A 25874-nucleotide genomic window follows, 5' to 3' on the forward strand; every position below is an offset into this window, starting at 1 on the left:
TAATGATAGAAACCATGACAACCAATAAATGGTGGGAAATAGTCCATGATAACTAAACAAACTGAACATAACTGTGTCATTACTCCACCCTCTGGCAGGGCGAGACCTTGCGCCATAATGAATGGTGAGCAGAGGGAGGGATGGTGGGGGCTTTGGATGGGGGGCGAGGAGATGGCGAAGGGATGGTAGTGAGTGGACAACCATCCCCTGGCGGCAATGGTGGGAATAATCCGGGCACAGACCAAGAGCCAAACAGTCCTGACAGCCTAAGGCGGAGTCGAGGGAGGGAGGAGCCAAGATGATGTTGTGGCTGATGACAGCTGGGGAACGACCACAGGAGATGAGGCCGATGGATGCGTAGGTGCAGACGGAGAGCCGATGGAAAGGAGCGACATCGCTGGCACTGGAGACCTAGGCGATGCTGTGGTGATGAGGGTCGGAGGCAGAGCCAGAGTACCCGAGGGCAGAGCTGGCGTGACAGAGGACAGAGGCAATGCCGAAGGGAAGAAGGAACCCACTGCCAGTGGGACGAGGGAACATAGTGGAGCTGAAGGTGGGAAGAGTCAAGGCAGAGCTGACAGGTCGACGGGCCGAGATGAAGCGAAGGGATCAGAGGCTGGAGGCGGAGCCTCAGGATCCTCTCGCAAAGACGCTGCTGCAACCTGCGCTCGATGTCACAGCAGGGCATCCCCGGAGATGGCACAGGGCTGTAAACATCCGGCAGCGAAGGACTGGCTAAGCTTTGCGGTGATGGCGGAAATAAAAATCTCGATAGAATAACGGTAAGTATAACACAGTCCATGCAGTTTGATGAAATTAATAAATCTTAGTCCATAAACTCTTTAGAGTTCTCTAGAAACAGCGATGATGAAGATAGCGGGTGGGATAGGGTGGGAGTCAATACCTCCTCACTGAAATCTCTCAGCCAGTCCTCATTGTCCATATTCACTATTCCCTCATCTGCTGATGTCGCAGTCTCACACCCCTGGTGAGACTCACTATGGAGCTCCACTTCCAGGGCGAGGGCTCTGGCGAGGGTCTTTTCTCCTCAGGCTCTGGCTGACGTGTCGCAGCAGGTGGTAGCTCTCCATCTGCGGGGGGCTCACACATGTTCTCTGCGGTCGATGGTGGTGATCCGGACTCTGGGTCTGGGTGTACTCTGGACGGGGCAAGACACTCTCCAGACACCTAATAACGGCATCCCTCCAGTTAAGTTTAAAGGTGTCTGCGAGGTCAATGTGATGATGGTAATTGTTCCCGATCCAGAACAGGTTCTTCAGGGTCGTGTTGTCGAAAGGGCTGGTGAATGCAAGACAACTGAAGTTAACTGTGAAGCTCAAAAAAATCAGGGTTCTCCAGTCTGGTCATCTGTCAGCAAGGGTTGCAGACAAACAGATGAAGATACACTCAAAAAAAAAAAAAAAAAGATATGTTGGATTTACTTAAATTTTTTATATCAACAGGTTCGACTTAACTGTGTTTTGTTGCATTTAATTAATATTATTTATTTCAGTAAACTTAAGTTTATTACATAAGATTAATTCAAATTCCATTTAGGTGAATCAGTTTAACATTCTTAATTTTGTCCAAAACTATTTTTAATTTAGATTAATTATATTAAAATTAATTACACCGTGTTCTTTTGTCCCACTGGCTCCCCCCTTAGACTTATTATCTTAAAATTAATATCAAACAAAAATTAAAACAAGTATTCCAATTTAATTGATTAGTTTATTTAGTGAATGCGTTCAAGAACAATTTTTACAACTTTTAACAATAGGGCTTTTCACACTGCGCTTAACCTGGGGTTATCGTCGTTCAAAACACCGCTTTTAACCCTGGGTAAAGGAACGTTTAACACTTGTAAGTGGTGATAGTGCCGCTTTTATGAAACACTGCTCCAGAGCAGTGTCTTGTGCAGTGTGAAATGATGCGGTGTTAGAATGTTATGACTAGATGCTTAGCAACGGCTAACCAATAGCGCGCATCATATTCACATGCTTTGGAGAGTCACAGAAACACTGTGCATTATATCAAAGACTATAGAATAACACAAGACGTGTCACTCGTATTGTTTTGAATGGGAGAAAGTGTAACGTGCAATATGGCGGAATAAGTCCCGCCTTCTAAATAAGAGCCAATCGCCGACCGGTAAAGTCATCGCGTCACTTCAGCGGTCGTTAGAATCACCGGTTTCTATAGAAACAATCAGACGCGCACCTCCGAAGAGACACGCATTTAGGTCTGCGCATGCGCATTAGCTTGATCCAGCCTGAAAAATAGTTGTTTTTTGTCATGATTCGAGTGTTTAGAAACTAAATTTATGAGCCGGTTGTTGTTAAATTTCATTGGTGATTTCAAATATGAAATTTAATCGTAAGGTTGGCAAACAGTTTTGGAGAATTTGATGTTTCCCCATTCAAAGAGATTGCATGATGCCCAGGATGCCCGAGAGGCATTTCAAAGATGGCCGCCGAGTGAAATAACTTGTCTTAAAGGGACTTTGTTTATATATAAACAGTAAATTCTGTGTTTGAGAGGAAAAATGTCAAATGCTAACAGAAAAATTGTTTTGAGTGAGGAAGAGACTGTTTCATTCTTACCTTTATACTCCGAAATATGATGTTTGATGTTTTATTAACAAAGTTCGGGAAGAGCAGGTTCAGATAATTAACCTAATTAGCACAAGTGGAGAGCATTCAGTTAATCAACTCAACCAACAACAAGAGGTATATATACAGCAGACTTGTTCGTTTGATCCCTCCTCTACCCTATCTCCTCACTTCTAGTTCTATCTATTTTTACCACAACAGAGGGGAGAATTCTGCGTTTGGGCCAAAATTCTGAGCTCAGAGCCCTCCCCCCCAAACAGCACACCAAATATGGATAATTACTCTAATTATATGTAAATGTGAACTTGTGAAATCCATTCAGTATAAACTCAATAGTACAGTCAGCAATATGAAGATGCGCAATGCTAAAGCTATGTAAACAGGTCGCGCTCATCCAATCAGTAACACTGGCAGTATGGACATGGCTTGCCACTTGGGATGATGCACTAGGGTCCACTGTAGGGTCCAATTATGCCATCAAAACCCATGCATATGCAAGAAAATGCTTTTTGAAATAGCTGTGCACTGTAGTGACCTCTATGCATGAAAGGGTTAATGAATGTAAAGCAGGCAAACAGGCAGAGCAGCACACACTAATTCAACTTGTATATAATACAACTTGCATAGCAAACACAAATGAAGTAATTAACGACACACAGCTGATACAAACTCATAATGATAGAAACCATTACAACCAAGGAATGGCAGGAAAAATGGGGACAGAAACTAGTGAATGCAAACTAAAAGTCCATGATAACTACACAAACTGAACATAACTGTGATACCATTAGGGTTTGGTGACACATTTTCTGTGGTTCAGTAGAGTCGCCTGCTGAGCCTTCTGTCATCTTGTCATATTTATCTTTGCTCTAGGAGCGTCCACACTTCACTCCATGTTCATTCAACCTTAAGTAGCTTTCTAAGTGGAGATTCCGCCATTTTAAGCGAGATACCAAAGGAAGCGAACATGTCCAGCTCGAAGCGCACTACAAACGGCACAGGGAATAAGTATACATCAATACATCATATGAAATGGAGTGTGTGTGAAATGCAACAGATGATTGTTATGTATATATATATATATATATATATATATATATATATATATATATATATATATATATATATGTACAGTGGGTACGGAAAGTATTCAGACCCCCTTAAATTTTTCACTCTTTGTTATATTGCAGCCATTTGCTAAAATCATTTAAGTTCATTAATGTACACATTCGGCCCTTGCCACAACGCCAGGCTCCTCAACCTCCTCCGTCTGTTCTGGGTGAACCAAAAACAACCGATAACAGCTCTCAGTGATGTGTGTCGGGTCCCCGCTATGATAACAGTGACTTTATCAAATGTTTACAGAACAACTGGGAACCCAGTGTGCCTGTAGCTTTCTCTATTTCTGTTTTATTACGTTATAGAAAGCCTTAGGCCTTCTCAAACCGTTTGGCAAACCCATTTAATCTGCGACCTATTACACGTCAAACTAAGATTACATTTATGCATTTGGCAGACGCTTTTATCCAAAGCGACTTACATTGCATTATACTATACATTTGTATCCGAGTATGTGTTTACTGTAGAGACAGAAAGTAAGACTGTTAAGTTAGCACTTTTAAACATCCGCTCACTTAAAAATAAATCACTTCTAGTCAATGACTTAATAACCACAAACAACCTAGATTTTATTCTTCTAAATGAAACATGGCTTGAAGACTGCTGCAGTGCAACAATGCTTAATGAAACAGCCCCTCCTAACTTTACTTTTATGAGTGTGTGGCGAAAGACAAAACTTGAAATCCATTATAACATCTATAAAGATATTCTTCATGCTTTCAATGTGGAATTAGGCAAAGCTAGACAGACCTTCTTCTCAAATATTATAAACAAAAACTTAAACAACATCCGCACTCTTTTTGCTACAGTAGAGAGACTAACAAACCCCCCAAGTCAGATTCCCAGTGAAATGTTCTCAGACAGCAAATGCTGTGAGTTTGCTTCCTTCTTCTCTGAGAAAATTAATAATATCAGAAAGGCGATTAGCACATCCTTGAGCTGCACTGGGGTAAAACAGATCAGATCACAACATCAGAAAGCAGCTATTATGTCTGTTTTCGAAGCAATTGATGGTAAAATTTTGGAAGAAACAGTACAGCACCTTAAAACATCAACCTGCGCCCTTGACACACTTCCCACATCTTTTTTCAAAAGTGTGTTTAACTGTTTAGAAGCCGATTTCCTAGAAGTGGTAAATGCCTCACTTCTCTCTGGTACTTTTCCAAAATCCCTGAAAACTGCAGTTGTCAAGCCCCTCCTGAAAAAGAGCAATCTGGATAACACCATATTGAGCAACTACAGGCCAATTTCAAATCTTCCTTTCATAGGCAAGATCATTGAAAAAGTTGTTTTCAATCAGCTGAACAAGTTCTTAAGCTTGAATGGATACTTTGACAACTTTCAATCTGGTTTCCGACCGCATCACAGCACAGAGACAGCACTCATAAAGATAATAAATGATATTCGCCTTAACACAGGTAAATTAACAGCGCTGGTTCTACTCGACCTCAGTGCTGCGTTTGACACTGTCGATCACAACATTCTTCTTGACAGGCTGGAAAACTGGGTTGGGCTTTCTGGGATGGTCCTAAAATGGTTCAGGTCATACTTAGAAGGGAGAGGTTATCATGTGAGCCCTATCACCTAACGACTACAGCCCCATTGACTCCCTATGCCAGTACATTGATGGAATTAAAAATTGGATGTGTCTAAACTTCCTTCAGTTAAACAAAGACAAAATTGAAATAATTGCGTTTGGAAACAAAGATGAAGTTCTCAAAGTGAACATGTACCTTCACTCTAGGGGTCAAACAACTAAAAATCAAGTCAGGAATCTTGGTGTGATTTTGGAGTCAGACCTGAGTTTCAGTAGCCATGTAAAGACAATAACTAAATCAGCGTATTATCATCTCAAAAATATTGCAAGAATTAGAGGCTTTGTCTCCAGTCAAGACTTAGAGAAACTTGTTCATGCTTTCATCACCAGCCGGGTGGATTATTGTAATGGGCTCCTCACTGGTCTTCCCAAAAAGACCATAAGACAGCTGCAGCTCGTACAGAATGCTGCTGCCAGGATTCTGAGCAGAACCCGAAAACATGAACACATCACACCAGTCCTCAGGTCCTTGCACTGGCTTCCAGTTGCATTTAGAATTGATTTTTAAAGTACTGTTACTTGTTTATAAATCACTCAATGGCCTAGGACCTCAATATATTGCAGATATACTCATAGAATATAAACCTAACAGATCACTCAGATCATCAGGATCAAGTCATTTAGAAATAACAAGGGTTCACTCAAAGCAAGGGGAGTCTGCTTTTAGCTGTTACACCATCCGCAGCTGGAACCAACTTCCAGAAGAGATCAGGTGTGCTCCAACAGTAGCCACATTCAAATCCAGACTCAAAACACATTTTTTTTATCTTTGCATTTGCTGATTGAGCACTGTGCTATGTCCGAACTGTTTGCACTTTATTTTATACGTATTATCTTTTTATTCTTTTAATTCCTTTTCCTGTTTTTATTTAATTTTTAATGTATTTTATATCTTTTATGTATCATATTGTTATTACTGTTATTTCTATTCCTTGTTTTATTTTTATTATTCTTTTTTATGTAAAGCACTTTGAATTACCATTGTGTATGAAATGTGCTATACAAATAAAATTGCCTTGCCTTGCCTTGCCTTACACACAGCACCCCATATTGACAGAAAAACACAGAACTGTTGACATTTTTGCAGATTTAAAAAAAAAGAAAAGCTGAAATATGACATTGCCCTAAGTATTCAGACCCTTTGCTGTAACACTCATATATTTAAAGCTACTGTCTGCGATATTTGGCCCTCTAGCAGTTAATAAACAGAACTGCACGTGTCTTGCAGAGGAACATTCTAGCCAGAGCTACTTTTCTCTGTGTATGTCTATGGTGAGTCACGCAGTTACTGTGATACTCTGCGGCGAGTCCTACCAGTCTGGTCTGAAATAGTCCGAATATAAACACTTATTATAAGTGTACCATAATGATTCAGGATAAGACAAAACCATGGTTTGGAAAATGGATTCATGTTGTATATTCTCATTATATAATTTTTGTACATTTTTAACACAAAAAAAGTTGCGGACTGCAACTCAGGTGCTGTCCATTTCTTCTGATCATCCTTGAGATGGTTCTACACCTTCATTTGAGTCCAGCTGTGTTTGATTATACTGATTGGACTTGATTAGGAAAGCCACACACCTGTCTATATAAGACCTTACAGCTCACAGTGCATGTCAGAGCAAATGAGAATCATGAGGTCAAAGGAACTGCCTGAAGAGCTCAGAGACAGAATTGTGGCAAGGCACAGATCTGGCCAAGGTTACAAAAAAAATTCTGCTGCACTTAAGGTTCTCAAGAGCACAGTGGCCTCCATAATCCTTAAATGGAAGACGTTTGGGATGACCAGAACCCTTCCTAGAACTGGCCGTCCGGCCAAACTGAGCTATCGGATGAGAAGAGTCTTGGTGAGAGAGGTAAAGAAGAACCCAATGATCACTGTGGCTGAGCTCAAGAGATGCAGTCGGGAGATGGGAGAAAGTTGTAGAAAGTCAACTATCACAACAGCCCTTCACCAGTTGGGGCTTTATGGCAGAGTGGCCCGACGGAAGCCTCTCCTCAGTGCAAGACACATGAAAGCCCGCATGGAGTTTGCTAAAAAAACACCTGAAGGACTCCAAGATGGTGAGATATAAGATTCTCTGGTCTGATGAGACCAAGATAGAACTTTTTGGCCTTAATTCTAAGTGTGTGGAGAAAACCAGGCACTGCTCATCACCTGTCCAATACAGTCCCAACAGTGAAGCATGGTGGTGGCAGCATCATGCTGTGGGGGTGTTTTTCAGCTGCAGGGACAGGACGACTGGTCGAGGGAAAGATGAATGCGGCCAAGTACAGGGATATCCTGGACGAAAACCTTCTCCAGAGTGCTCAGTACCTCAGACTGGGCCGAAGGTTTACCTTCCAACAAGACAATGTCCCTAAGCACACAGCTAAAATAATTAAGGTGTGGCTTCACAACAACTCTGTTAATGTTCTTGAATGGCCTGGCCAGAGCCCTGACTTAAACCCAATTGAGCATCTCTGGAGAGACCTAAAAATGGCTGTCCACCAACATTTACCATCAAACCTGAAAGAACTGGAGAGGATCTGAAAGGAGGAATGGCAGAGGATCCCCAAATCCAGGTGTGAAAAACTTGTTGCATCTTTCCCAAAAAGACTCATTAGATCAAAAGGGTGCTTCTACTAAATACTGAGCAAAGGGTCTGAATACTTAGGACCATGTGATATTTCAGTTTTTCTTTTTTAATAAATCTGCAAAAATGTCAATTTTGTGTTTTTCTGTTAATATGGGGTGCTGTGTGTACAATAATGAGGGAAAAAAATAAACTTACATGATTTTAGCAAATGGCTGCAATATAACAAAGAGTGAAAAATTTAAGGGGGTCTGAATACTTTCCATACCCACTGTGTGTGTATATATATATATATATACACAGTATATATATATATATATATATATATATATATATATCTATATATATAGATATATATCTATATATATATATATATATATATATATATATATATATATATATATATTTATTAAACATCCAAGCATTATGGGTTCCAAACATGAGAAATTATCAAAGTATATTCTATAAATTAAAGTTTTATTAATGGTGGCCATTTATATTATTATATTTTATTTACATAAGTATGCCATCATAAACTCAAACTTCTGTAAACAGCTTGTCTTTGTGATGATGTTGCAGGTGTTCTGTGAATGTGAAACATATATAGAAATATACAATAGACATATGGACTAGCCAATTATTTAAAACATTGAAATCTAGTGCATTATTGCAAATACTGTTAATATTTTGAATTAGATTTTATTGGTATATTTCCGTGTATACATATATATATTACATTTTATTTCATTTGTTTAAGTTGTTTAAATGTTTTGTTTTTATGTAGAAGTATGTGATTTAGAAGACAACGCACTGTAAATAAAAATTCAGGCCTCATACTGAATGATGAAATCACTTAACAGTCCTAAGAAACTAAAACACACTGTCATGTAAAACCAAGCCTTTTAAGAGGCAAAAACCTTTATTGAAATAAATAGAAACACCTGCACACAAAAACACTGCATTAAATGAAAACAAAAAGCATCTTTGACTACTTTATCAAATAACTGTGGGTAGAAAACAGACTAAAAGGTAAAAAATTGTACATCACCAATGTTTGGTGTTCAACATACAAAAATACTATATGGAAATTAAAAACCGTATATATTACAATCAAAATTAATGTTAAACAAATATTTTACAATTATATTAAATACTATAAATTCTGTATAACATGCTGTTTGTTAAGCTGTATTCTTAATCCAATTGTTAGACTTTTACTTTCAATATTCAATAATCCTGACAGCACAACTCAGAAGAAAATACCCATAATTCATCATTCACATGCAAGGGTTATCATTTCTTAAATAGTTTTTCAAACTACCTCACAGATGTTATGCTCCATGATACACAGATACAAATGCACTCTATTTTTTTTTTTTTTCGAATGTCTTCCATCTGTCTGTGATCTTTGATGACTACACACACTTTCCACAGCCGCATTCGACTGTCTTTTCCACATCTTGCGTGAAGGAACTGCCATCGTCGCACTCGAAACTGTAGCGTCTGCGTCGTACTCTTGTGCTGCTACAGCAGAAGCCCGTATCTGGCCTGCATCCGCCTCGACACTCCACCCAAGACAGCGGCTGCGTGCTCCGGCACTGGACCTCGCCACGCTGCACGCGATGGAAGTCCCGTACGGACTCGCCCTGGCAAGGAGCCACTGGAAGCAAAGGGTATATTCAAATAATGTCATTATGATAATGGTTTGTTGTGTAAATGAGCATAATTTACCGATGTCACATAACTGGCCACTGTAACCGCTGTCACAAACACACTGCGCCTGCCCCATCTGTGATGTTTCGCAGAAGCCATGTTGGCATGGAAGTGCTGTACAGGGGCTGGAGGATGCTTGACTGCACAGGGGTCCAAGGAAACCATCCGCACACTCACAGCGATACGACTGGAGGTCCACTGGAACACAGGTGCCGTGAACACACCTTCCAGGAGGGGAAAGAAGGGAATTAACACGGATACAAACTGCTTAAGTAGGGAAAGTGGTACAACTGTGGTAAAGTTTTGAATTGATGTGATATTAATCAAAGTTATTTTTACATTTCTGTAGCTTAAACAGTAGATCATTGCGCTTGCAGGACAAGGTCATGGGTTTGATTCCCAGGGAATACATGAACAAAATGTATACCTTGGTCGCTTTGGGCCTTTTGACTGGCTATTGGGCTACTTTTGTTGCACAGACCTGACAACCCTGGCTTTCGAAAACTATGACACATTTTTTGCCATGTGATGCAGTCATGTGTGACCCATTCAGCCCAAAGCATGATGATGGACAACACTGTACCACAGTTGTTCTGGCTGCTCTCCAGTTGGATTGCATTTCTAAGGATTAATGTCAATTTATACATACTTCAGATTGCATTTCTTCAAATTGCCGCAACATTTCAAAGAGGCAGAGAGTAAATAAACGACTCACAGAAATTATGTCGAAGCACTTTACTCGTGCGCAGTTCAAGGATATAAGTATTTTCAGACATTTCAGTGTGGATGAGCAACTTTTGGAGAACACTTGAAGACGCCAGTGTGGACAGAAAACACTGTTTTCAGATATATCCACATTTGTGTTGTGTAAAACCGTCTGTCAAATTCATGATTGTAAATGTAGAAAAACATGTATTTCAGGGGTGTGCGGTCCATATAAGCTGTGAATGCTCTGCATACCCAAGCCATTTGTGGACTCGCTATTTAATGTTAACACTATAAATTACTATAAATTCCTTTTTGATCTTGTGATACCATTAAGCTTAAAATGTTGGTAATGGGTATGCAACTGTCCATTATATATTTGTTTGCCAAACCACTGTAATTTTCTGCAAATCTGCCAGTGACGGAGGGTTCCGGGTATGCTGATCTTACAACAGCTTTGCCACCTATGCTCTGTTGTTATGTATCGTCATTACTGTTGCGTTCTCATTGGTTTGCTGGCCTATGGAGGATTTAATGCACAGGGTAAACTGTCCGCGAGTCGCTCACCTAAGAGGAAAATTGTGCTGCTGCTGCTGCCAGATCTTGATTTCAGAAAATCACATTGTATTCAGAAAATCAGATTGTATTATTTGTAAAAAATTAAAGGAACACTTTGAAAGCACATCAGATCTCAATGGAGAAAAATATCATGCTGGATATCTATACTGTTATGGACTGGGTAATGTGTTGGGCATAAAGGAAAAAATGATGCAGTGGGGCAGTCGTGGCCTAATGGATAGAGAGTCGGACTTGTAACCCAAAGGTCATGGGTTCGAGTCTCAGGTCCGGCAGGGATTGTCGGTGAGGGGAGTGAATATCCAGCGCTCTCCACCCTCAATACCCTTAAGCAAGGCACCGTACCCCCAACTGCTCCCCGGGCACCGCAGCAATGGCTGCCCACTGCTCCGGGTGCGTGTTCACTTTGTGTGTGTGTGTTCACTGCTGTGTGTGTGCACTTGGATGGGTTAAATGCAGAGCACAAATTCCGAGTATGGGTCACCATACTTGGCCACATGTCACCTGTCTTTAGTCCATTTTGCTGAAATTTCATTGCAGCAGCTCAAAATGGTACTCAATAGTTTGTATGGCCCCCACATGCTTGTATGCATGCCTGACAACATTGGAACATGCTCCTAAAAAGACAATGGATGTGTCCTGGGGTATTTCCTCCCAGATCTGGACCAGGGCATCACTGAGCTCCTGGACAGTCTGAGGTGCAACCTGGTGGCGTCGGATGGACCGAAACAATGTCCCAGAGGTGTTCTATTGGATTTAGGTCAGGCGAGCGTGGGGGTCATTCAATGATATCAATTCCTTCATCCTCCAGGAACTGCCTGGAGGAACCCAGGACCCACTGCACCTGCGTAGGGTCTGACAATGGGTCCAAGGATTTCATTCTGATACGTAATGGCAGTCAGGGTACCATTGTCTAGCCTGTAGAGGTCTGTGCGTCCCTCCATGGATATGCCTCCCCAGACCATCACTGACCCACCACCAAACCAGTCATGCTGAATGATGTTACAAGCACCATAACATTTTCCACAGCTTCTCCAGACCCTTTCACGTCTGTTACATGTGCTCAGAGTGAACCTGCTCTCATCTGTGAAAAGCACAGGGTACCAGTGGCAGACCTGCCAATTCTGGTGTTCAATGGAAAATGCCAATCGAGCGCCACAGTGCTGGGCAGTGAGCACAGGACCCACTAGAGGACATCAGGCCCTCAGGCGACCCTCACCCTGTGTTTCTGATTGTGTCAGGGTCCTCCACCTGTAAAATTGTCAGGGTCCTCCACCTGTAAAACCATTCCTGTTTTGAGGGTTGTCTCATTGTTGCCCATCTAGTGTTTAATTTCATTAACGCCAAAGCAGCTGAAACTGATTAACAACCCCCTCTGCGACTTAACTAACCAGAAACGGAATATTGAATAGAGGGCAGAGTTTTATTTTAGCGCTCCTTCTCTCCATCTCTCACTCATTGCAGACTAATGGTTGCAGGGGAGTGGTTTAAGCGTTTACAACCCAAGCTGTCAAACTGATGTCATTAGAGAAGAGGCACCGTTGCAGAGGGGAGGAGCATTTTCAGATTTTGATTAAATATTATGAAGCCAAACAATATTTTTGTGTGTATTGACTTGCACGGATGAATTGTTCACCCCAAAACTAGCAATTTGAGCTCACAAAATAAATAAGGTCAATTTTGATTTCATGTGTACTTTAACTGACTTGATGCTGTTCTCTAATAAAAACAAGTGTTCCTTTAATTTTTTTTTAGCACTGTGTATATTATATATATATATATATATATATATATATATATATATATATATATATATATATATATATATATATATATTAGGGCTGCACGATATATCGCACGATACAAAAAATAACATTGAACTTGAATGCGATTATTGCTTAAATTCTTAGTGCGATTATGAAATCGCAACAGCTGCGATTGTTTTTTATGCACGGCTTGTCAATAAAGTATGGCTCCAAATGCTAATCCATCTGAAAGCACTGTGAGTTTGAGTCGCTTATAATGTACATTTGAAAAAGCAACTCGCGTCAAACTTCTTTTCAGATACGAGAAGCATTTATTATCATCTTTTCCAACAAAAGACAACATTTAATAACATGTTTTTACTCCAAACTCACTTCATAACGATCATTCAGCTATAGCAATATGATTTGTGTTATCTTCTTCTGCTGCAGGGCATATTTTGATTTTCTGCATAAGAGTGCCCCCTGGCTTTCAGATGGAGAAGCATTTACTACTGATCACAGAGCCGTACAGCTCTGACAAGCCATGCATCAAATAATCGCAGGCTTTGCCATATCACGTGTGATTTTATCGCGATACATTGTGCAGCCCTAATATATATATATATATATATATATATATATATATATATATATATATATATATATATATATTTGCCTATATTTCTATATTAAACTTTTTTATATTAGGCATTTATACTACATGATCATTTGGTTGTCACAGTTTCATTTAGGGGCTGTTTACACGACACTATTTTCAACTAGAAACGGAAAACTTTTAATGCGTTCTGGCCATTCATTTACACGACAACAGCATTTTGGTGGCCTGAAAATGCAAACTTTTGAAAAGTGTTTCAAAAGTGTTTCAAAGTGCACGTTACTGAAAACGGTCTACGTGTAAGCAACAAAAACGTGAATCTGTGAAATCGTCAACGTCATGCACATGCGCATTTCATGTTCAGTCTGTAGTGTTTCAACGCCATCTAATGGTCTGCCAACAGAATACAGCGTTTTTAGTCATTTTCACTGATTCTTATGAATGGGGATCATTTTGACAATGGTGTCGTCTGTACATAGAAAAATAGTTTGGACTTTGTTTTCAGTTTGCACCATTTCCACTATTGAGTTAGTTGTCATGGTTTCTGATTAGTTGTTATTTAGTTCAGGTGTGTGTTGTTAATTATCCTCATTTGCCTGTATACTGAAGTCCTCTGTGTCTATTCATTTGCTGTTGGGTCTCATTCTGTGTTACATGTGTTTATTTACCTGTAGATTTATTAAAGATTACCTTTGCTTTCATCATTGTGTTTGTGAGTGTTCTACAACACAGCAGTGTGACAGTGGTAATGTCTATTAAACATTTTTTATCTTTATTGTATATACACTGCATTCCAAATTATTATGCAATTGACATATCAGTAAGATTTCAGTACAATAAACATTCAGATTTTAGTTTTTCTAAGAAAATGTTTGTTTGTTTATTTATCCATGTCTTTTTAGATAACTGGTATCAATCTCAGACAAAATAATTTGCCAGATCTATGGAAACCCTACTTTGAGGTTGTTCCACATTATTAAGCAAGTCACAGTTCTCATGCAATATGGGAAGGAAGAAAGATCTTTCTGAAGAGGAAATGCATGAAATGGTGCAATGATGTGCAAAAGGCATGAAAACAACTAATATTATATGAAACTGAATGGAGATTATCAAATTATCATAAGATTTGTGAGTGATTTAGAGCACAGCAGAACTCGGTCAGATAAAGGCTTATTAATGAAAGTTCCTATCAAAAAAATGTATTGTATTAAAAGGGCAGCTATAAAAAAAAAGCCAGTGTTGAGCAGCAAACAGGTATTTGAAGCTGCTGGTGTCTCTGGAGTCTCAAGAAGCATTTTAGACACCACTAACCAAACCTCACAAAGAGAAACATTTACAGTGGGTGTAAAAATACATTTTCAAACAGTTTTATTGCAGTGGTGTTTTTTTGCAGCATGGGATAGTGCATAGTGCATTGTACAATAGTGCATTGTACTATGCACTATCCTCCTTTTTATACCATAGCTGAAAATGGCCAGTTATGAACTCCACATATCTTGCAAAAGTCATTTTAATACCCTCCATCTCACTTCCCAGTATTCCAGCCCAAATCATCACCCACCAGCTCCTTGCTGACGTCGCAGTCTTGTTGGAACATGGTGGCCATTCACCAACCATCCAGAAATCCATCTATTTAGACCATCCATTGTAGTACGGCATTAGTCAGTGAATAAAACTATTTAAAAAAGAGTCTTCATGTATTTCTACACCCACTGTAAATGTTTCTCTTTGTGAGCTTTGATTTGGAGTGGCTGAAATGCATCTTAACGCACAACTACAGACTCCAGAGACACCAGCAGCTTCAAATACCTGTTTGCGTTTTTATAGCTGCCCTTTTAATACAATAATTTTTTTTGACAGGAACTTTCCTCAGTAAGCCTTTATCTGACCGAGTTATGCTGTGCTCTAAATCACTCACAAATCTTATGATAATTCGATAATCTCCATTATGTTTCACACAATATTAGTTGTTTTCATGCCTTTTGCACATCATTGCACCATTTCATGCTTTTCATCTTCAAAAATATCTTTCTTCCTCCCCATATTGCATGAGAACTGTGACTTGCTTAATAATGTGGAACAACCTCAAAGTAGGGTTTCCATAGATCTGGCAAATTATTTTGTCTGAGATTGATACCAGTTATCTAAAAAGACGGATAAATAAACGAAAAAAATAAAATCTGAATGTTTGTAGTACAGAAATCTTACTGATTTGTCTCTTGCATAATAATTTGAAACGCAGTGTAATCTATACATTTTTTTTATATTTTATAAAAAATATAAGGCATTTTAATGTTTTCTATTCAAACCTGTACCAACATTTTTTTATAAACCTTTTATAATTGTATTAAATATGTTATATTTTGTTTGGCTTTTATATATAAAAAAAAAATGGTCTATTAAAATAGAATAGAAAAATATGTATATATAATATATATATAATGTGTAAAATGTATTTTATATATTTTTTACACAAAACCTTTTTTCATATTTTGTTTTATATACAAATATTTAGTATTACCACATCATTTAATATAAAAATATAATATAATAACATAAAATAAATAAATACAATTAAGTATTTTTATTGATAAAATTTAAATGTTTTATATTTTATATAAAAACAAAAATCATATAAATACATTTTAAATAATTAATCTACATATACATTTTTAGTTGGCATGGTTATGCATTATAAAAGCATAATATTTAATATAAAATATAGATTAATTAAGTATATATTAGGCTTTCATATTAAATAACCTTGACCAATCATTTAAAATGATTATTTAATTAAATCATTGGACAAAAACATCTGCCAAATGCATGTAATGTAAATGTAGAAAAACATGTATATCAGGGGCGTATATAAATGATTATATATATTATTTCCTCTGTTTCATTTGAAACAGGCACATGAAGGGACAGGTACTGACTTGTTTTTCTGGCAGGGGTTGGTAGCGGCTGCCAGCAGGTCCTGATCGCAGTGCCGGCCGCCCCAACCCGGCTGACAGTGGCACACAGGCCCGACGGCAGAGGCTGGCTGACACAGTCCATTCACGCAGCGCAGCTCCTGACAGGCCTGGCACCCCGGCACCACTCCGGGCTTCATCTGGGTGCGCGTGAAATCCTGCAGCTCGTTATTAATGTAGAGGTTCCGTATGCAGCCTTGGAAACTGGATCCATTGAGAGGCGGCCACTGGTTAAAAGACAGAGACTGCGCATTTTCAGGCATACCTGATGGGAAAAACATACATTTAGAGATAATAGCGGGGAATAGGACCACCATACATGGTTATAGGTAAACATCTTACCCCCTACGTATAGTGGAGTATCTCTGGTGAGGGGATGGACGTGTCCCAAGCTGTCCAGAGTAGTAGGAAGCCCTCCATCAACTGAAAGGTTGACCATTTGGTCATAAGTGACCAATTCAACAGTATGAAACTGTCCGTCATTCACTATTTCAGAACTGTGGAAACAGGTAAATGAGGCAGTGAATTACAGCAGAGATATTTTCATATTAAAACATTTTAAAAAATCTTTTTTGCACCTGTAAATAGTGTTGCCTGACTGACTTCCTGCATCATAGGTCACTTTGACATGCCCTTCATGTAACTCTACAGCAATGTGGTCATTGACGCCATTGTAGAGAAGAATCCCATTGTTCTCAGCTGTGGAGACCTGAGAGAAAGTTTTGTGAGCATGTCAGTACAATAAAGATCAAAGTTTGACACCAAACACACCAAGTTGTTAATATTCTAAGTACACTACCGTTTAAAAGTTTACCGTTTAATATTTTTAAAAAGAGGTTTTTAACAGGAGTCTCTTCTGCTCACCAAGGCTCACAATATAGCGAAAATAGTAATATTGTGAAATATTATTACAATTAAAAATAACTGTTTTATGTTTTAATATATGTTAAAGGGGTCATCATAAACTGGATTTTTTTATTCTGTTTCCTGAGGTGCACTTATAATGTTAATGATTTTTACATCAAAAATTGTCATAATTTAGAAATAAATGGCTATTTTCTACCCTGATTTTACCCCTCTGATTTGAACACTCTGTTTAAAGGGGCGTGTCTGCTGTGAGACTTCAGTGTAAACACCCACTGCTGTGATTGGCTGACATGTTTTTTGCTACATTTTTACTATTACAGCTGTTGAAATTAACGAATCACGAAAAGTGTTGATTATTGGATTATATTTAGATATATTCCCATCACATGGAAGGTTTCAGTGTTTAACATTTATCAGATGACAGGCAGTCTGTTGATCGTGTTATTGCAGTGATCTCGTCATTGCAACACAATTTTGCACTCTCATGAAATACTTTCACCATAACTAACAATGCAAACACGATGTACAGTAAAATGTACAGTATAAACTCGCGATGCGTGATTGACAGCTTCAGTCATTATAAAGAGAGTGTTCTTTGAAGTAAAAATACCAGGATTATTCATTATTAATTTAACTGTCATTGCCGGGTTAAAAATTAAATACATTACTTACAGTTTGCGGGGTCCTTGCTGTTTCCAGAACAGTTGGTACAGCCTGTTCTTTGACCAAAAGTTTTTGTGCAAAGCCAGTATCGTATTGTGACTTGGTAAAATGTACGGTACAAACACGCAAGTCAGCACTGACGTGAATAGGACGTTTGTTAAAAATAAACTGAACTCATTTTTCGCTGACATTGTCCTGATCAGCAGGTTTGGAATGATGTTTTTCCAAAGCCAGGAACAACAATCTTGTTATTATCACAATCTTATCCTAAACAGCTACAAACCCAATTCCAAAAAAGTTGGGACACTGTACAAATTGTGAATGAAAAAGGAATGCAATAATTTACAAATCTCATGAACTTATATTTTATTCACAATAGAATAGAGATAACATATCAAATGTTGAAAGTGAGACATTTTGAAATGTCATGTCAAATATTGGTTCATTTTGGATTTCATGGGAGCTACACATTCAAAAATGGGCTCAGGAATACTTCCAGAAAACATTGTCGTGAACACAATCCACCGTGCCTTTCGCCGTTGCCGGCTAAAACTCTATAGGTCAAAAAAGAAGCCATATCTAAACATCATCCAGAAGCGCAGGCGTTTTCTCTGGGCCAAGGCTCATTTAAAATGGACTGTGGCAAAGTTGAAAACTGTTCTGTGGTCAGATGAATCAAAATTTGAAGTTCTTTTTGGAAAACTGGGACACCATGTCATCCGGACTAAAGAGGACAAGGACAACCCAAGTTGTTATCAGCGCTCAGTTCAGAAGCCTGCATCTCTGATGGTTTGGGGTTGCATGAGTGCATGTGGCATGGGCAGCTTACACATCTGGAAAGGCACCATCAATGCTGAAAGGTATATCCAAGTTCTAGAACAACATATGCTCCCATCCAGACGTTGTCTCTTTCAGGGAAGACCTTGCACCACATACTGCATCAATAACAACATCATGGCTGCGTAGAAGAAGGATCCGGGTACTGAAATGGCCAGCCTGCAGTCCAAATCTTTCACCCATAGAAAATATTAGGTGCATCATAAAGAGGCAACTAGAAGCCTGTATTAGACAAGAATGGGACAACATTCCTATTCCTAAACTTGAGCAACCTGTCTCCTCAGTCCCCAGACGTTTGCAGACTGTTATAAAAAGAAGAGGGGATGCCACACAGTGGTAAACGTGGCCTTGTCCCAAATTTTTTGAGATGTGTTGATGCCATGAAATTTAAAATCAACTTATTTTTCCCTTAAAGGGTCATGAAACCCCCCTCTTTCCGCTCAAGTCTAGCTCACAATCTTTTTGAAAAATGCAACTTAAATGGGCGTGGTGGCTGTGAGAAGAGGGGAGGGGAGAGGAGAGGAGAGGGGGGAAACTCTCATCGCCAGTAGCCCATGCATATCGACTGTCACTAAAAATCAGTGGTAAAACATGAGGAAATACTACATAAAAAAAAAAAAAGAAAAGTTAAAATCTAATGAAATACACTGACACTTTATTTTTGTCTTTTCAAGAGTTACTGAATGCCTGCTACATATATCCTACAGTAATCGTAATTCTATTTAAAACATATTAATGTACATGTGTAATTACAGTCATTATAAAATATATAGTTGTTTATATACACACTATACATGCATATATTTGAAAAAAAAAAATAACGCTTAAAAAAAAACCTTGCGTACATAGCATAGATCTACATGCCGAACCTGCAACACGCTCAGTCAGTCAGGCTGCATGTCGACTGGAGCAGAGCAAGCGACCAGTCACATTTAACTTACGCGTGGCTCAACTTCCATAGGAATGAACCGAAAACACTCGCGCTTACCCGCTCGCTCCGCGCCAACGGACACGCACTGTCAGTCAGTCAGTCTCTCTCACTGTTTAGTGCCGTTTACCGTCCTCGTCATTGGAAAGATCCACGTGGTGTCATGAATAATTAAGAGAGTGTCTTCTCATTGGATAAAAAAACTCAGTCTCGTTAATAATTATGAAACACCGATGAGTCATCAAAGCACTATCGTGCTCTGCCACGTCACAGCCTGTGACGTGGACAGGATGAAGATTTTAAACCCGGAAGATGAAAATAGCGTATAAAAGCTAAAATTTAACCATTTCCCCCCCACTATTAAATCTAACAGATGCTAACATTGTCTTCAATGGTGTTCAACACACATACCTCTGTTAAAATCTCAGAAATTTTGGTTTAGGGTTTCATGACCCTTTAAAATGATACATTCTCTCAGTTTAAACATTTTATATGTCATCCAATTTCAGTTTGGATCCAGCCTCTTAAGAAGACCTCAGATGACCAACACCTATGAAGAGACGGCGCCAACTCCTGTGAGGATTTCAGAAGAAGCAATCATCTGGATCAACATGCACATTGCACAATTTCTATATCCTAATTATTGTTAATGTAATTCATTTTTCCAGGAGTTCACTGCTTCTACGTTTAGTTAAACTGCTAACAGTGATTGTAAACTAATTGCCTAAATTATTACATTACTTGCTAACTGCATTCTTTAAATTGTAATGTTGACATACATTCTCTGTAAAGCTGCTTTGAAATGATATGTATCGTGAAAAGCGCTATACAAATAAATGTGAATTGAATTTAATTGAATCTATGTTGTATTCTGAATAAAATATTGAAATTTGAAACTTCCACATCATTGCATTCTGTTTTTATTCACAATTTGTACAGTGTCCCAACTTTTTTGGAATCGGGTTTGTACTTTAGATCCATTCACTGCTCATCGAATGAACACCAGTGGGTGGGGTCAACAATGCGATGATGTAAAAGTAGCCTATAGGCTTGTTCAAAATGCATTGGTGCTGCTCAAACCGATCGGCATATGACATCAACAGCGAGAGTGTTTCAAAAGCATAAGGAGTCGTATGCTCTCCAATCGCTCTTGCAGTACTTTAATCTCATACACAGATCAGTCTGCGCAGCTCCGATGTACCTCAAACAAGCCTATTGTTGCTCCAGAGGCAGCTGTATTGAAATAATTGTGCCCCTGTGACGTCACGTCACCTCAGATCCAAACTAAGCTTTTTTTTTTACAGCTTGATTATATATTATATATATATATATATATATATATATATATATATATATATATATATATATATATATATATATATATATATATATGCCAAAAATGTCATTTATTCATGTGTTTACTCCAGTCTTAAGTGTCACATGATCCTTCAAAAATCATTCCAATATGCTGATTTGATGCTAATGAAATGTAAATTTTTGTGAAAACTGTTATATTTTTCAGGATTCTTTTTTATTAATAGAAAGAAAAAAAAACACTGATACACAAACGTACTGCAAAATGGAGTTCTAGAGAGAAAGAAAAACTTTCTAGATCACCTGAGATACTGTACATTTATTATTTATTTACCTATGCATGCAATATATTTATTTATTTACATATTTATTTATTTTCGTATATTTGCGTATATCAAATAGTTATTTACTTGTCCTGTCAAATCTATTAATCGCGATTAATCACACCTAAGAAAAGTTTATAAAAATATGTGTGTGTGTGTGTGTGTATATACACACACACACACACATACACTCACAGGTGCTGGTCATATTAGAATATCATCAAAAAGTTTATTTATTCCAATAATTCCATTCAAAAAGTGAAACTTGTATATTATATTCATTCATTACACACAGACTGATATATTTCTAAGGAAACTAGGAAAAATCCAACCAATGAAAATCCCAAATTCAGTATCTCAGAAAATTCCAAGCACATTATTAGAGAGGTGAAGGGAAGGAAAAGATGTGGTAGAAAAAAAGTGTACAAGCAATAGGTATAACCGCACCCTGGAGAGGATTGTGAAATAAAACTCATTCAAAAATGTGGGGGAGATTCACAAAGAGTGGACTGCAGCTGGAGTCAGTGCTTCATAAACCACTACGCACAGACGTATGCAAGACATGGGTTTCAGCTGTTGCATTCCTTGTGTCAAGCCACTCTTGAACAACAGACGGCGTCAGAAGCGTCTCGCCTGGGCTAAAAACAAAAAAAGACTGGACTGCTGCTGAGTGGTCCAAAGTTATGTTCTCTGATGAAAGTAAATTTTGCATTTCCTTTGGAAATCAGGGTCCCAGAGTCTGGAGGAAGAGAGGAGATTGTGTGCCAATTCACGTTGCTTGAGGTCCAGTGTAAAATTTCCACAGTCAGTGACGGTTTGGGGTGCCATGTCATCTGCTGGTGTTGGTCCACTGTGTTTTCTGAGGTCCAAGGTCAACGCAGCCGTATACCAGGAAGTTTTAAAGCACTTCATGCTTCCTGCTGCTGACCAACTTTATGGAGATGCAGATTTATTTTTCCAACAGGACTTGGCACCTGCACACAGTGCCAAAGCTACCAGTACCTGGTTTAAGGACCATGGTATTCCTGTTCTTAATTGGCCAGCAAACTCACCTGACCTTAACCCCATAGAAAATCTTTGGGGTATTGTGAAGAGGAAGATGCAATATGCCACACCCAACAATGCAGAAGAGCTGAAGGCCACTATCAGAGCAACCTGGGCTCTCATAACACCTGAGCAGTGCCACATACTGATCGACTCCATGCCACGCCGCATTGCTGCAGTAATTCAGGCAAAAGGAGCCCCAACTAAGCATTGAATGCTGTACATGCTCATACCTTTCATGTTCATACTTTTCAGTTGGCCAAGATTTCTAAAAAATCTTTTCTTTGTATTGTAGTAATATTCAAATTTTCTGATACTGAATTTGGGATTTTCCTTAGTTGTCAGTTATAATCATCAAAATTAAAATAAATAAACATTTGAAATATATAAGTCTGTGTGTAATGAATGAATATAATATACAAGTTTCACTTTTTGAATGGAATTAGTGAAATAAATCAACTTTTTGATGATAGTCTAATTATATGACCAGCACCTGTATATAATCACACACACACACACACACACACACACACACACGCACACATATTATATATTTACAATCTTTTATGTTAGATGCGATTAATTCATTATTTACATATTTATTTGCATATATTTGCAATGTTTATTTAGTTTTTGCATCTATTTGCAATATTTATTCCTCTACATATTTATTTGCACTTATTTTCAATATTTATTTATTTGCGTATATTTGCAATATTTTTTAAAACATGACTTCATTTGCACAGTATCACAACTGCTGGAAACATATGACACGAGAATTGTTGTCAATTCATGCACAGCCAATAGAATAAATGTTGTTGTCATGACAACAAAGTTTAAGACACAGGGCAAGAAAGGTGGACTAGACAGATATTAATTTAGTCAATAATTCCTGCCACAACAATAGCGCATTCATTTATTTTCTTCATCTCTTCAAAAATTATCAAATGATCTCCGTTATTTAACGAACTGTTAGCTTTTTTGTACCTGTAGAGTGATGTTGGTCTGTGGCCAGTTTTTGACATCGCTGAGCAGCAGGTAAGAATCTCTGTCGATGAAGTTGACACTGAGGAGCTTCTCACAGAGTGGCCCCCCAAACCCAGAGAGACACTGACAGGCTGCAGAACCATCACTCTCCACACAGGGGGCGTTGTTCTCACAGTGCAACAACTCGCAGCCAGATGGAGAAAGAGACACCTCACATAACCGACCACTGCAACAAAACATGGTCAGAGGACCTCAGTGTGACCACAGATATCAAACAGCACAACAGTGTATAGAAATCACAGTACAACTGACCAATAAAATTGCCCATAATAAAAGCAAATGAAAAATCCCAGAAAACTCTATTTTGCAAGTTCTTAGAAATGTACTTTTTATGTTCATATGGGTTTCATACGTTTTTGAAAAGGTTTATACCATTTTAAACATTTTTTTTTAATTTAAATTTTGAAATTTAAATTTCAAAAAATTCAAAAAATGTCATATGATGTAACCGTTGAGTATAAACTAATAACGTATTTTCCTTACACCTTGAATTCATGTATTCAAATGTAATAATTTATGTTGGGAAAGTTCTATATATTTTTCAATGTAATGGACCAAATGCATGAGTTTATTTTGCTCTTTTTGGAAGATGTTTTGAATGAAAAGCACTAACTTGTTAATTAATAAAACATCGGCCCAGTTTTTATTAAGACAAACTTTGAAGGACTTATTTTGTAAGATGGACCCAATTTTTATCAAAAGTACATTTAAAAAATCTTGTATACAATAGAGTCGTATATATACATAATTTTCAGTCTTTTTTTGACAGTCTTTTTTCAGTCAAGTTGAATTTGATAAAATGTTTGTATGTATTCTATTTTTTGTTGAATCAGTGAAGTTGATATGGCAATAAATTCAAATCCAATCAAAGAGTCATACCACATGACATTTTACAACATAAATTAACCTTACTTTGTCATAAAAAGGTCAAATTATCTTAAGTTTTTTTTCCTGCATGTTGGTTACTTTTTTTTTCTTCATTATGATATCAGGACAGCTGTACCACCCTGACATTTTTTTATTTCCCAAAAAATATCAAAATAATTTTAATTTAGAAACTAAAATATGCTCGTCATTAAGGGGCTCCCACACCGTACGCGAAGCTCAGCGCCGCGACACGTCTTAAAATTCGAACGCATTGTTTTCTGTTGTTTTCTGGGCAGCGCGGACAGGCACCGAATGTCGCCGCCGGTGTGTGTAAACTCATAGAAAACAACGCGTTTGAATTTTAAAGACGTGTCGCGGCACTGCGCGGCACTGAGCTTCGCGTCCGGTGTGCGAGCCCCTTTAGGTATGTGATGGTATAAAATTTTTATGTTGCGATAATTGCTGAAGTTTTTATCATGTATATGGTATAATCACAACATTAAAATAAGTGTTGTTTTCATACTATAACAGGTTTAATAACTTATTTCTTATAACAAAAAGAACTCTGAACATTTAAATACAATAAAGCGATACACAAAAAATGTATAAAGTAAACAGAAGGTTTGAAATAGATTAAAGTGCAAAAGATTTATAACGAACAATAGGTAACACTTTACAATAAGGTCTCATTAGTTAATGTTAGTCAATGCATTCACTAACATTAACAATGAGCAATAGCTACATTTGTTACAGAAGTTATTATTCCTTCTTAACATTACTTAAAAAATACAACTGATCATTGTTAGTTCATGTTAGCCCATTAAATAATACAGTTACAACTTTTGATTTTAAAGCTGCAGTCCGTTAGTTTTGCCTCTTTGTCGCCACCCTAGTTTGAAACCTGCAATTACAGTGATTTGTGGAATTATCATCTTCACGTGGTTTGCGCATCAGCATGGCTCCTTAGCACGGATGAATCTAATGTTTGAGGTGCAGCTATGTGTGGGGGTTGTCAGTCAATGCACCAGTGTGGATCTTCATGTGTGGATGCTACGTCTTGTATGCATGTCCAAAATAAGACATTTCACCGGAAAATGTCATCTGAAGGAGTAAATAACATGAAATCCACTTTTGTTCTGACCAACTGAAAAAAGTTTTACAATAAATCGTGCAACCAATGGTGCAAATTATTATTGTTATACTTTCTATAATTGTTCTGTAATTGTTAATGTTAAAAACATCAACACTGCGTACTACATGTATGTATTGTGTATTTTCCTTTATCCGTAACTGTATGGATTAAGCGAAAATGTGCTACTGTTACCTTATTACACAATGAACCATTGACATGTCTTACCTGTCCAGCAGAAAAATAGCCATCTCTGCATTCATTTTTAGGTCACCCCACCTTTCAAAAGCCATGCCGACATTTATTCTTGTTTTCGCACAGGCCCGGTTGCTTTCCCTTTTTTACTGTAGGCTTTCCGCAGTCTGAAGTCTTTTACTTTTTGCCACAGTTGTCGATGATGATTGTCGTTTTGAACTTTTTGGACTACAAGCCACCATCTTAAGTTTAAATACATTCCAGCTGCGGTAAGAAGAGGCTACAAAAGATGCACCACCAGCAGCATCTACACACACCATATAGCCTACTAGCCAGGACTCCTTTCTGTTTACAGACGTTGCGTAATAACGCAAAGACAAACGTCAGCAAACTTGTATTTCCTGCGAAATCCTACCAGTACCAGTC

The 25874-nt window shown here is 38.2% G+C and overlaps 1 protein-coding gene across 1 annotated transcript in view; it reads right to left on the reverse strand.

The window, feature by feature from the left end:
* Nucleotides 1-9314: 9314 nt before the first annotated feature.
* The window catches only part of slit1b (slit homolog 1b (Drosophila)), a 69261-nt gene continuing 52701 nt past the window's right edge, over nt 9315-25874 (reverse strand). Inside the window, exons 32-37 of the mRNA XM_067399295.1 lie at nt 23198-23423; nt 16813-16943; nt 16577-16731; nt 16199-16499; nt 9639-9844; nt 9315-9567 (exon numbers count right to left, since the gene is read on the reverse strand). Of these exons, the coding sequence (XP_067255396.1) occupies nt 9323-9567; nt 9639-9844; nt 16199-16499; nt 16577-16731; nt 16813-16943; nt 23198-23423 (1264 nt within the window). The 3' untranslated portion in view covers nt 9315-9322. The remainder of the gene's footprint in view (nt 9568-9638; nt 9845-16198; nt 16500-16576; nt 16732-16812; nt 16944-23197; nt 23424-25874) is intronic.

Source organism: Chanodichthys erythropterus, chromosome 10 (assembly GCF_024489055.1).
Source record: "Chanodichthys erythropterus isolate Z2021 chromosome 10, ASM2448905v1, whole genome shotgun sequence".
Classification (NCBI taxonomy): domain Eukaryota; kingdom Metazoa; phylum Chordata; class Actinopteri; order Cypriniformes; family Xenocyprididae; genus Chanodichthys; species Chanodichthys erythropterus.